The sequence below is a fragment of the Abramis brama genome (genome assembly GCF_963993115.1).
Source record: "Abramis brama genome assembly, chromosome: 12".
NCBI lineage: Eukaryota > Metazoa > Chordata > Actinopteri > Cypriniformes > Leuciscidae > Abramis > Abramis brama.
In genome coordinates this window covers 40,036,370-40,050,670 of record NC_139974.1, presented here as the reverse complement: position 1 = coordinate 40,050,670, position 14,301 = coordinate 40,036,370, and the positions used below count along the sequence as shown (strand labels likewise).

At 35.9% G+C, this 14,301-nt stretch overlaps 1 protein-coding gene across 1 annotated transcript in view; it reads left to right on the top strand.

Moving 5' to 3' along the window:
- The first annotated feature begins 245 nt into the window (after window positions 1-245).
- sdc2 (syndecan 2) overlaps window positions 246-14,301 on the top strand; it is a 42,736-nt gene continuing 28,680 nt past the window's right edge. Inside the window, exon 1 of the mRNA XM_084131109.1 lies at window positions 246-668. Coding sequence (XP_083987235.1) covers window positions 609-668 — 60 coding nt within the window. The 5' untranslated portion in view covers window positions 246-608. The remainder of the gene's footprint in view (window positions 669-14,301) is intronic.

The window sequence follows — 14,301 nt, the reverse complement described above, 5'->3', positions numbered from 1 at the left end:
TCATTTCATACACAAAATGTTTTACATAATCACATGCATCTGAATAATTAGAGAGAATAATAACACGCTTCCATTAAGAAGCATTACATTTTAGCACCTAAATCAGACATGGATTCTTAAAAATTAAAATTTTGAAAAACAAACTTAAGTTTAAAGTAAAGCTCGTTGCTTCTTTACGCCCGCGCGCGCGCCCGCACTCTCTCCCCGTCCACGCGCCCATACGGTCGCGCTCTCTGTCAATCATTGCTCGAGCTCTCCCTCAGTTTGACCCGTGTTTTCCTCTCAGTCCTGCGGGTGGCTCGACAGCAGCAGAGCTTCACTTCTTCTGCTTCTTCTTCAGACATATGGCCGAGAGACCTCACGATAAACTCACCTTTACGAGACGAGTGCAGCTTTAAACGCAAGACTCGACGAAACACATCGAAAGCGACCTATTTTAGTGTACAGAAGTGCGCGGAGGAATAAGCAAGACAAAAAGCAACACGTATCCGCGGGGATTTGAGTCCTGTGAGAGAGAGAGCGCGAGATTGAACGAGAGAGAGAGGGAAGAGTTTCTCCAAAAGTGGAAACACGCTATTTTCCCTTTTCACAAGGAAGACTAAGGAATTATGAGGAACGTTTGGATGATATTAACCCTCGGCTTGACAGCCTTTCTTTCGGGGGAAAGGGTGAGTTTCAACCGAGAACAATAAGGTTTTCTGGGGGGGTTGTTAGTTGAGCGTGAAGTCAAACAGCCACGTTATAAAGTAACCAGTGAAACATTGTTTCTCTGTGATGATTCATGCGTTACATTGTGTCAAATGATTCGAAATGTATTGTCTTGGATGATGTAATGTGTCACGTATCAGTTTCGTGAATCACAGCGGTGTTTTTTTAATTCAGCTTCGTATTGTTGTTTTACATAGACTACAAAGTAGCTATATATATATATATATATATATATATATATATATATATATATATATATATATATATATGGTGTTAATAGGAATATAGTTGAAGTAAACATGAACGATAATTAAAAATACTGGTAACAATTTACAATAAGGTTCATTAGTATTGTATTAACTAACATTAACTAACAATGAGCAATACATTTGTTACAGTATTTGTTAATCTTTGTTAACTTATTTGTAATATTACAAAGTAATATTTGCGTTTGATGTTTCTGACAATTTTGGAAAATGTGTAATGAATCTTGATAGTTTTTCACTGTGAAATGAATGGTAGAGAAATAGCCTATATAGTGTTGTCTCCACTTCACCAGTCACAGACTCCACTATAAATCCTGCCATAAAAACACTAACTTGAGTATAAAGGGTTTTCCCTCATAGTGAGGAATCCAGACTAGCAGTTTTAGGATTGATTAAACGCTGTTGTTGAATTTAGATGAACGCCAGTGGAAACTATACATTTGTAAATGTGCATTGCTGAGCTAAACCTTAAGATTAGACTGCAAACCTGAAAGGCACCCATTTTGTCTGTAACCCCAGACATTTCTCGTGTCCAAAGTCAAAATGTGTCCAACTTCTGCTTAACGTGACCAGGTGCTTCTAGAGCAGCTTAACATGCAGGAGCTGTAAATCAGACGCGCGCTCACACACTTGGCTCGGTTTGCTGGAATGTGAACACATGCAGTCCTGGATGGTTTTGCATTGGATTTCTCTCATCAGAATCGAAGACAAGGATGGAATATGTACAGTCAAACCAAACTTTATTCCAGACTCCTTCAACATTTCTCACATTATCACAGATTATTCGCTATAGTTTAGAAAATGGTAATAAAATATGAGCAGAACTCAGTTGATATTTGACTGGTTTTGTCCGTCCTTCTGTTAGACTGTCTCACACATGAATTATGTTGAATATCTGTCAGCTGTTAAATTTAACTACACAATTAGATAATACCAGTTTAGCTCAACCAATCACCAAGCAATGCTTCATTGTGTTCAGTCTGTGTGTAAAAAGAGCATTAGCAATTAAAGAAAACACACTTCAGCAAAACATGATCAGCTCAAAGTGTCTGAATCATTTTTGCTCCCAAAATTTAATAAATGTCACTGTATGAAGAATATTTGGGTATAATATGTCACAGTTTACTTTATTTTGTTCTCCTCACTTACAGAAATGATCTATAGTGTCCTGCACACACTAGTAAAAATATATCCAAAATGATATCTGGTGTGTGAATAATGTTTGGTTTGACTGTATGTTTGGAGCATTGCGAGTGACATTCATTAATGTTTCGCAGGAGCTTGATTGCATTTCTGTCTTTCTGCTTTATTATGCTGTTAATTGGCAGCGCATCTGATGAATGTAGATCCTGAATAAGCCAGTAATTTTTTGACGAAATGCCAGAGGGTTGGTACTCGCTTCTGTAATTCCATGGTTGACTGGCATGCTGGTTTGTGTTTGTACGATCTCCTCACATTGATTTGGACCTCACTCACTCACCACGGCCTCGAGGCATTTACTGTCAAACCTAAACGTATTCAGACACCTTCAACATTTCTCACATTATCACAGTTTATTCGCTATAGTTTAGAAAATGGTAATAAAATATGAGCAGAACTCAGTTGATATTTGACTGGTTTTGTCCGTCCTTCTGTTAGACTGTCTCACACATGAATTATGTTGAATATCTGTCAGCTGTTAAATTTAACTACACAATTAGATAATACCAGTTTAGCTCAACCAATCACCAAGCAATGCTTCATTGTGTTCAGTCTGTGTGTAAAAAGAGCATTAGCAATTAAAGAAAACACACTTCAGCAAAACATGATCAGCTCAAAGTTATGAATCATTTTTGGTTCCAAATCTTTATAAATGTCACTGGTAGTCACTGAATGAAGAATATTTGGGTATAATATGTCACAGTTTACTTTATTTTGCTCTCCTCACTTACATAAATGAACTATAGTGTCCTGATCACACTAGTGAAAAAATCTAAAATTATATCTAGTGTCTGAATCATTTATGGTTTGACTGTATATACCGAGGGCTTTCTATCCCGGCATCATTTATATAGAGCAATTACAGTTATCTGGCTTGCAATCTCCAGGATGATCCAGTGTAAACATAAAGCAATGGTGTGTCTGTGAATATGGCGTTGAGAATGTCTCTTCTGACCTCTGCTTTCTCTGAAATGGCTTGCTTTGGACCTGTCAGAGTTTGATGTGTTTTCTGCGGCCAGATGTTCCACCGTGTAATTTGCGTGATGTTTCGGTGGGATGTGTGAACACTGTGTGAACACAGATCTGTCGTCTGAAATAGAGATTTAATGCAGTTAAGGTCACTGCACGCTTGTCGCCTGAGACGGTTTCAACACAACCAAGCGTTTAGAAAGAGACGCATAATGATCACCGCTGTCTTCTTGCCATCGATGCGAACATGCTTTTTTAAATCTGTTTTGTAACTAGCTAAATGTTTGCCAACACTATTTTCAACCCATTTTATAGTTTGTTTTGCCACTATTTCACATTATATCCAGTACGTTGTGATTCATATCATGCTTACAATGAATCTTTGTGTTGTGACTTTTTCTCATTTAGGATCATGAACATGCATGCAAGGTTTCAAAACGCTGATGTGTTTTTGACACGTACATACACACATAATTCAGAATTCATAATTCTATTACGTTTTTGATGTTCGTGGGTCAATTTGACCCACATATTTGAATGTTTTAAGGCAGCTGTACTGACCAGAAATAATAATATTTCTTGGTTATATATTGGTATTTTACCCTATGGAGCTTTTTCCCACTTATTTCAATAGGGAAAAAATATTTTGTCAGCCACAGATGGTAAAAATGAGCTATCATTTCTATTAAACCTGTGTTGTTTTTCTTGAAATGTTGCGACTTTTTCCTATTTAGTGTCATGAACATGCATATAAAGTTTCAACACATGGATGTATAGTGAAATATGCATACATACATTTTTACACGACTTTGATGTTCGTGGGTCAATTTGACCCATTTAGGCAGCAATTGGACACAAAAAAAATAGACACAAAACAACAACATGTCTTTGTTGGATGTTTTTAGAACCAGTTATAGATTGGCACCGTATCACAAATGGAGAATCTATCGCTAGTTATCTATTGCTCTGTCATTTCTTTTCAAAACCAGCCACCAAATATGAAAACTAGAGTCTGAAAGCTTTCAAATGATATAGTTTGTCAAGATTATTTTAGATTTAGACTTAGATATTATTGTTATAACGTCCCGCAGTTGTGCGAGAGGGGCAGAGTCTTAAAAATAGTTTCATAAATTCATATATTTCTTCTTTGTAATGTGTGAAAAGATATTAAAGTTAATTGTTTGTACGTGATTGTATGGTTTTTTTTGGTAACACTTTACAATAAGGTTCATTAGTTAACATTAGTTAACTACCTTAGTTAATGAACAATACTTCTACAGAATTAATTAATGTTAGTTAATATGAATTTCAAAATGTACTCATACATTATCAAAATCAAAAGTTGTATTTGTTACCATTAGTTAATGCACCATGAACAAACAATGAACAGCTGTATTTTTTTATTAACTAACATTAACAAAGATTAATAAACACTCATTTTTAGTTCATGTTAGTTAATACATTAACTAATGTTAACTAATGAACCTTATTGTAAAGTGTTACTGTTTTTATAGTGTGATTTATGTGGAATTGTACTGAATCCAAACTGACCCGCTCCAGCAAGGCCGGACCCAGGAATCGAAGGGTTAAATGAATGAGAATGTTGATAAAGAGAGACAGTTGAACACTGAGCGTATCTCACTCCTCACGTCTCTCAGATGAGACTGGTTTTACATTCCTGATTAGCAAGGCGGACGGTCACTTCCGCACAAACCCTGCGTACTGAAAAATGTACTGAGTCTGCGAGATAAGGGCCTTGAAGTGTTCTGTAAATATTAATGGTTTAGGGTGGAATATTGGCTTATGAAATAATAATAGTGTAACATGCTGTGGCATTTGGCAGATGCATACTTCAGTTTACAGGCTTTGATTGCAAGTGATAAATGAAAACACATCCACGAATCCGTGAGGAGGCTGTCGGCACCTTCAAACAGTGAAGTCTTCAAGATGGCTGAGTGTTACATTTGCTGATATTCCATTAGAGGAATAAATTACATTTTAAAATATATTAAAATAGAAAACAGTTATTTTGAATTTGTAATAATATTTCACAGTATTACTGTATTTATAATCAAATAAATGCATAAACGCATAAACTGAAGTGGATACATTTTTTATCTGATAAGAGGACATGCGCATAAACTACACATTTACTGAATAAATCCCTCAATAAACTCATGTGGCTTTGCCTCAGCAGAGGCTGTGATTGGATAACTGGAGTAACCAGCGGACCAATGGCGTCGCAGCATCTCTAATGTTGGTTTGGTGGTTCTGAAACGTTAAATTGCCTGAAAGCCTGATTGCAGAAACTTACATTTTATTATTGATATTTTGTGCCAAGGATGGAAACGCTGCTTTATTCGCAAATTTTCAATGCAATATTCCGGTTAAATTCACAACTTTGGCTGGAGACACAGCTAGTGTACATTTTTATGTAGTACAAAATAGTTATTTTAAAGTAATATTTCACATTATTACTGTTTTTACCATTTATTTATTTTTTTCAACTAAATGCAGCCTTGGTAAGCAAAAAAGAAAATATTTCAAAAATCTTACTGACCCTCAATTTCTAAACAGCAGTGTAAATGAGGATTATTTTGTTCCAATTTCCCAGAAAGTGACTATTTTGTTAGAATGGAAACACTACTTTATTCACAAACTTTTAATGTGAAATTCCAGTTAAAGGGGTGGTATAATGCACTTTTCACAAGATGTAAAATCAGTCTCTGATGTCCCCAGAGTGTGTGTGTGAAGTTTTAGCTCAAAATACCCCACAGATATTTTTATATAGCATGTTAAAATTGTCACACTTTGAGGGTGTGCAAAAACACAGTTTTTGTGTATGTCCCTTTAAATGCAAATGAGCTGCTGCTCCCGGCACAGGGGGCGGAGCTTCAAGAGCTCGTGTCCTTTTACCTCACACACACATGCACTGAACATTTCAAAAACTTTTAGCCTTTTATGTTCAAACCGGAGTCAGACAATGATGGAGAGACTCAAGAAGAAGAGACAACATGTAGAGCTCGATGGTGTTTTAAGCCCCCAATGGCTCCTTAGAGGCAGCTAACCCTACCCTCAACCTTAAACCTACCCATCCCCTCGCTGCCTGGAAGGCGCCGTTGGGGGCATAAAACACCAAACACCACATGGCGAAGCAACAGGACATTTCTGAATGGTTAGTTGATGAATTTATGTGGCTGATGTGTAGTTATCTTCTAGTCATTGATTAGCATATTCTGTCATGATAATCTATAAATCGTGTTCAGGGGGCGGGGTTTATGTAAATTTTAGGGTTGGTGATGTCACTAACCCGGGAGGAAGCTCGTGTAGTCTCTACCAGCCGTTTGTTGTAGTCCTTAAAAAGCGATTTCTTTAAAAGCAAATATCTCCCTTTGCTTTGGACTTTGAGCGTTGTAACTTTGCAGATGTTGTTTATGCTCAAACAGCAACACTACACACTAACTAAAGTTAGAAAAGTCAAATCATAATCAACCACCCCTTTAAATTCATAGCAAGTGTAGTACAAAATACATAAAAAGCAGTTATTTTAAAATCCTGTTTTTCTTTTTTCTTTTTTTCATTCAACTAAATGCAGCCTCAGGAAGCAAAAAAGACATAAAAACATTTAAAAATGTCTGAACGGCAGTGTAAATGAGGCATATTTTTCCCTTCTCCAGCGTGCATTTAAAGTGGACACGTGGGAGAAAGCCTTGCATCCCTCTCTTCCCTGCAGGGACTCTTTTTTTAACTCTTCCACATTGCATAATCCTTAATGGTCTCCGCAGGCTTTGGAAAGTAAAGGAATCCCAGAGTGCTCTTGTTTTGTCATCAGCCCTGCCGTCTTCTCCTCTCCCTGCAGCTGAAGCTCATCATTATTATTACCCTGTCTTCGGTTACTCCAAAGAACAGTGGCATTATTCTTTATCTTCTTTCCCAGCAGATGGAAAGAATGAAGAGGCAGAGTAGGGCAGGGGAATAACTCGCTATGCTCCGATGGCACATGCCTTGTGCTTGTTTATGTCGGCGCCGCAAACATCTGCATCACGTATGTGCGTTCGTTCGCTTCAAAGCCGCTCGGCTCAGGGTGGTTTTCTCCTCTGAGAGTTGGAGGCACTTCTTTCACAGGGATAAAGTCATGCATACCAGTGGGAATCCACACACAACGCAAGCGCCTGAGCGAGAACTGGAAGTGTTACTGTAGACAGTAAGGAGCCTCACGGGTGCAAAGCCGTGACCCAGAGCCCCCCCGACGTGAAGCGAGAACACCCTCGGCACGGCCATTTAAAGCGCACTCCTTTCTTGCTCTTTATTAGCTCAGCAAATGGAAAGTTCCTTTGGAGGATTGTGGTTTAAGAACAGTGGTTGAAGTGGACGGGGTTTTGCTTTCACACTAGAGCTTTTGGAGCAGACGTGAATCTGTTTGACGTCAGAGTTCGTTTGGTGTGAAAGTGGTTTTTAACCACGCTAGAAAAGTAGTCCAAGGTTTATGTGAATTCATGCAAAATGAGAAAACGCTCATTTATTCGTTTTTGAAAATGAAAAAATTAGATTTTATGTTTTTACTGGTTATATTTTCTACCCCTGAATCCAAAAATATAAAAGCAAGCCGAATTCTGTTTTTTTTCATGTAAAAATAATAATAAAATTAATAAATGAGCCGTTTTCTCATTTTCTACTTTCAATTTTAAAACGAATGAAGGCAAAGACACGAACTGTATATAAACCCAATCCCTAAATCACAGAAATTGTGTATTAATGCATCTTTGCATATTCATGTTCACATTATTGTTGTAAAATGTGCATATGTTCAGCAAGGATGTATTAAATTGATTAAAAGGGACAAAAAAACCCCAAACATTTATGTTATAAATGTTTCTGTTTCGAAATGCTCTTCTTTTGAACTTTCTATAAATCAAAGACCCCTGAAAAAATATGAAACTGTTTTCAACACTGATAATAATCATAAATGTTTCTTGAGCATCAAATCATATTATACTGATTTCTGAAGGATCATGTGACACTGAAGACTGGAGTAATGATGCTGAAAATTCAGCTTTGATCACAGGAATAAATTACACTTTACTATATATTCACATAGAAAACAGCTATTATAAATTTGAATAATATTTCACAATTTGTTTTGCTTTCACACTAGAGCCTTTGGAGCAGAAGTGTTTGACGTCAAGAGTTTGTTTGGTGTGGAAGTGGTTTTTGACCACGCTTGAGAAGTAGTCCAGCGGTTTATGTGAATTCATGCAGTTGGAATAAGGTAGAAAAATGAGAAAACATCTCATTTATTCGTTTTTGAAAATGAAAAAATGAGAGTTTGACTTGATTTTATGTTTTTACGGGTTATATTTTCTACCCCTGAATCCAAAAATATAAAATCAAGCCGAATTCTCGGTTTTTTTTCATGTAAAAGAAATAAAAAATTAATAAATGAGCCGTTTTCTCATTTTCTATACTTTCAATTTTAAAACGAATGAACTCAAAGACACGGACTGTATATAAACCCAATCCCTAAATCGCAGAAATTGTGTATTAATGCATCTTTGCATATTCATTATTGTTGTAAAATGTGCATATGTTCAGCAAGGATGCATTAAATTGATTAAAAGGGACCAAAAAAAAAAAAAAACCATTTATGATATATGTTTCTATTTCAAAATGCTGTTCTTTTGAACTTTCTATCAATCAAAAGACCCCTGAAAAAATATGAAACAGTTTTCAACATTGATAATAATCATGAATGTTTCTTGATCATCAAATCATCATATTAGAGTGATTTCTGAAGGATCATGTGACACTGAAGACTGGAGTAATGATGCTGAAAATTCAGCTTTGATCACAGGAATAAATGACTAGTGGTCGACTGATATTGTTTTTTTGATGCCGATGCCGATATCTTAGAGAGCAGGATCACCGATGGCCGTTATAAAGCCGATATTTTTATATATATTTATTTTAATCAATGTTTAATAAATTATAAATAAATTAGAAAACAAATCTTTTACAAAACGCTTTTATACTTTAGATGGCAACTTCTTGAATCTGCAATCCTATTACAGTATTTTTCACAAAGTAATTGTTTAGAAATATATGAATATGTGAATAAAAAGAAGGTAAACACTGTAACGTCAACGTCAAGCCGACCGATCTAATAATGTTTATGGATGAGTAAATACATCGATGCTTTTATCATGACTGTGATATGAAGCAGTTCGGGATTGCTAAGAGACGGCTATCAGCTCCACACGCGACGCGAGTCCCGCGGATATAAAAGGAATATGGACATTTCATTCTACCGAACTACACGCAGAATTACTACTCACAGGTCAGTTTATTAGACAAATTAAACTTGTGAGGTAACGCAGCGCTGTTTCACTTGGTCTAACATTACACTATCACACTAAACTGCATTTAAATGTGTTGAACTAACGTTATGTGTTTGTCTGTATGAGACTAGCAGTAAGCTAGATCAACATTAGAATAACATACAGATCATATTCTGACATTTTATCATTGTTGAACTATATAACATTGATCAGTTTTATGTAAATGTGCTCACCTGTTTAATAAAGTACATGTAGGAGCGGTCGAAGTCTCGGACGTGGAGCTCTCGTTTATATACTGTCGCTGATAATGATTCTCGTTTTAGTTCTCCTTTTTTATCCAAAGTCTGCTTGCCATGGTCCATAATGTTTGAACGAAACAACAACAGCGTGCAGATAGACATTGCGAACTACACAGTTGTCCACATCAGTCGCCTTGGTTACTATCAGACGGCTCTGGTTCATAGCTCTGGTTGCTATGGCAGCACGAGCGGAAACCAGGGACAACGCGGATATGACGCCATTGACGGCGACAAAATGGAAATAAAGAAACGGTCCGTGTCTTCGAATTAAATTACAAATTTCTCCTCGTTTGAAAGTTGTTGGAAACAGTCGGGATAATGTAAGTACACAACTAAAAAAAAAAAATAACATAGATATAGTGATTTTTGCTATTTTTAAAGCAAAAAAGTTACATATTGTGCCTTTAATGAAGACGGAGAATGTGAGAATGCGCTGCGTGATCTGAGGAGCTGCCGCTGCCGTTCTCCTCTGGCGCTGGTATTCTCAGCGCCGCCCGTCAAAATAAAAGTCTGGAGCGCCGTCAAAATAAAAGTCCCACTTCCAACACATCGGCCAATCAGAAAAACTTATCGGCCGATGCCGATATTTCAAAAATGCCAAATATCGTCCGATATATCGGCCTTGGCGATATATCGGTCGATCACTATAAATTACACTTTACTGTATATTCACATAGAAAACAGCTATTATAAATTTGAATAATATATTTTTTTTAAATTTGCTTTCACACTAGAGAATTTGGAGCAGAAGTGTTTGACGTCAAGAGTTTGTTTGGTGTGGAAGTGGTTTTTAACCACGCTTGAGAAGTAGTCCTGAGGTTTATGTGAATTCATGCAGTTGAAAATGAAAATGAAAAATTGAGTTTGACTTTTATATACTCGATACTCGATTGTAACCTGTCTTTTGAAAATCATATTTCGTATGTTACAAAAACAGCCTTTTTCCACCTTAGAAACATTGCTAAGCTACGTAATATGCTATCAGTTTCTGATGCAGAAAAGTTAGTTCATGCATTCATGACCTCGAGACTAGATTACTGTAATGCTTTATTAGCTGGTTGTCCTGCATCCTCAATAAACAAGCTACAGTTAGTCCAAAATGCAGCCGCTAGAGTTCTTACTAGGTCAAGAAAATATGATCATATAACACCGATTTTATCATCACTACATTGGTTACCTATAAAGTTCTGTATTAATTATAAGGTATTGCTACTGACTTATAAAGCCCTAAACGGCTTAGCTCCAGTCTATTTAACGGATCTTCTATCACCCTATAATCCATCGCGCTCTTTAAGATCAATAAATTCAAGGCTTTTGGTCATACCTAGGATATCCAGATCAACCAAAGGAGGGAGAGCATTTTCACATTTGGCTCCGAAACTCTGGAATAGTCTTCCTGATACTGTTCGTTGCTCGGACTCGCTCTCCCAGTTTAAAACTAGATTAAAGACGCATCTTTTCGGCCAGGCATTCATATAATATTGTTAATCTTACAGTTCAAACTACAATCCGGCCACTAGTTCATAAATGCCAGAGGAGAACTGGCCCCGACTGAGCCTGGGTTCTCCCAAGGTTTTTTTTTTTTCTCCATTAGGTCACTTGATGGAGTTTTTTCAGTTCCTTGCCACTGTTGCCTTTGGCTTGCTCAGTTGGGGATATTTTGGGGATATTTAATTTTATTCTATCAATCAATAAATTCCACTAGAAACAAACCTTGTTGTATTATTTTATTTTAATTTAATACTGTGAAGCTGCTTTGATACAATCTGTATTGTGAAAAGCGCTATACAAATATACTTGATTTGATTTGATTTGATTTGATTTTAATATAAAATATTAAATTTAATATAAAACAATATAAAATCAAGCCGAATTCTGTTTTTTTTCATGTAAAAATAATAATAAAATAAATAAATGAGCCGTTTTCTCATTTTCTATACTTTCAATTTTAAAACGAATGAACGCAAAGACACGGACCGGATGCATATTCATTATTGTTGTAAAATGTGCATATGTTCAGCAAGGATGCATTAAATTGATTAAAAGGGACCAAAAAAAAACATTTATGTTATAAATGCTGTTCTTTTGAACTTTCTATAAATCAAAGACCCCTGAAAAAATATGAAACAGTTTTCAACATTGATAATAAATGTAAAAGTTTCTTGAGCATCAAATCATCATTTTAGAGTGATTTCTGAAGGATCATGTGACACTGAAGACTGGAGTAATGATGATGAAGTCACAGGAATAAATTACACTTTACTATATTTTCACATAGAAAACAGCAGTTTTGAATTGAATTATACAATAAATGCAGCAGTAGAGACTCTTCAAAAACATTAAAATCCCCAAACGTTTGAACAGTAGTGTGTTTCTTATCGCTGCTCGGTTTTGAGAGCAACGTGTCTGTGGGAGACAGAAGTTTCGGTGGCAAAAACATGAATAAAACAAAAAACGCAGGCGTCTTTTTGCTACGATTCGTAGTTAAAGTGGTAACCAGCTGCTGCTAGTGTTCGCAATACTATTTATGGTTGAGACCCAAAAGTACAACTTAGTTCCTGAAGGGAACGTGTGAGATCCCGCTATTCAGAAGCCTTGGTTGTCGCTCTTTGCTGTCTTTATAATGGGAAAAGCTAAAGTGAGACGCCATCTGTGCGCTGTGTGTGTGTTTCTCTGTAGTGTTTCTCATAATCTGATGCTGTGCACGTCTGCGATCGATCTGATTCTGCTAGAAATAAACGACTCGAGTCAGTGTTGATTGTGACTGAATTTGGTGCTTTCTGTTTGTTTGCTTAGTAGAATAACAATATTCTACTCTGGAAAAGATCAGCAGGATCATTTCAGCCTCAAAAACCACACTTTGAATACTTATACTAATTATTTCATGTTAATAATGAGTAAATTTTCCAGAAATATATACGCCACAGACTTGTACTTTTTTGTATTAAGTATTTGTATATTTGCATTTTTAATTCATGCATTTTTGAGTTTGCAGTTTCTTTTTGTCTATATAGTAATTTTATTATTTATCGCGTATCATTTATTTGATATATTTTCTTTTAAATAAAAATAATTTATTTAAAATTATTTATTTATTTTTTGCTAATTTTAAAAAATATATATTTTAAAAAAAATCTACAGTAATTAACCAAAGGTGAGGTCGATAATTGTATTCAAGCGTTTCTTTAATTATATTAATGTCACTGACAATATGACAAGTGGTTGTTCTGGGAACTGTTGGAAACCGGATCTGCTCTTCGGAAGCAGAGGATTTTACACACGTTTGTCTGGATCGCTTCAGTGCATGTGGCCTTTCTTAAAACACACTCGAGCATCAAGGGAGGTTGAAGAGACTTGACGACTTCTGAACTTTCTGAAATCTGGTCCTCTCCATCGATCGCTCCACTGACACTATATCCACCTTCTTTTAGCTGTGTTCATCTAATCAGACCACGAGCTGAACACACGACTGCGGCCGTGAGACGAGCGGCCCAACAGCAGGTTGTGTTGATCTTTAATCATTGTGGTTCAGAAAGCATACTGACCCTTCGGGAGTTTTGATGCATTAATTCGACAGCCCCACGCGCCGCTGTTAATCTGCCCTAATGCACTGCTAACACCCGTGTGTGTGCTGAACACTGCTCTCCAGCTCTTTCTCGTCCGTCACACTGTTTAGATGAGAAAAGAGCCGGTCCAAATGAGTGGCTTGTCATTGTTCGCACAAATGAAATCGACACGCTCCGCACTGAACCGGCCTTCGAGAACCAGACTGTGGAAAATGGTGCCGTTTCACAGCCTGTAAACATACTTTATCCTCAGAAAAAACATAAATAACCCATTAAACATGAACTTATTATGCAATCATAATACTAATAAAGAGAGAGAACTCCTTAAAATGAATTTTTTTGTCACCATTTACTCACCATCAAGTTGTTCCAAACCTGTTTGAGTTTCTTTCTTCTGTCTAACACAGAAGAAGATATTTTACAGAATGTTGGTAATCAAACAGTATTTCTGACTTCCATAGTAGGACAAAAATACTATGGAAGTCATTTTTCTTTAGAGAAGGCGCCTGGCAAGAACCTAAAGTTCTATATAGATGTTTTCCAAGAGTTTTCTAAAACTTCAGGTTAGTGTTCAGCATTCAGGTAAATGATTATGAGGACTGATTTTTTTCTCTTTTTTTCTCTATAATTTATTCAAAAATACTTTAAAAAAAAAATGCAATTCTATGCTGAGCATGTTTTTAATTAAACATTTGTCTTGGGGGGATATAAAGTAAAAAATGTCAGAGTGATAAAACATCTCTTAAAATGGCAGATAAATTAATTTGTATATAAATTAAAAAAAAAATAATTAAAAAAAAAAAAAAAAAAAAAAAAAAAAATATATATATATATATATATATATATATATATATAAAATAAATATTAAATATATTTCTTAAGCTTCTACTAAATAAGTGGAAGTACACATCTTAATCATTACATATATATTTTATTATAAAATGTAAATGTAATATAT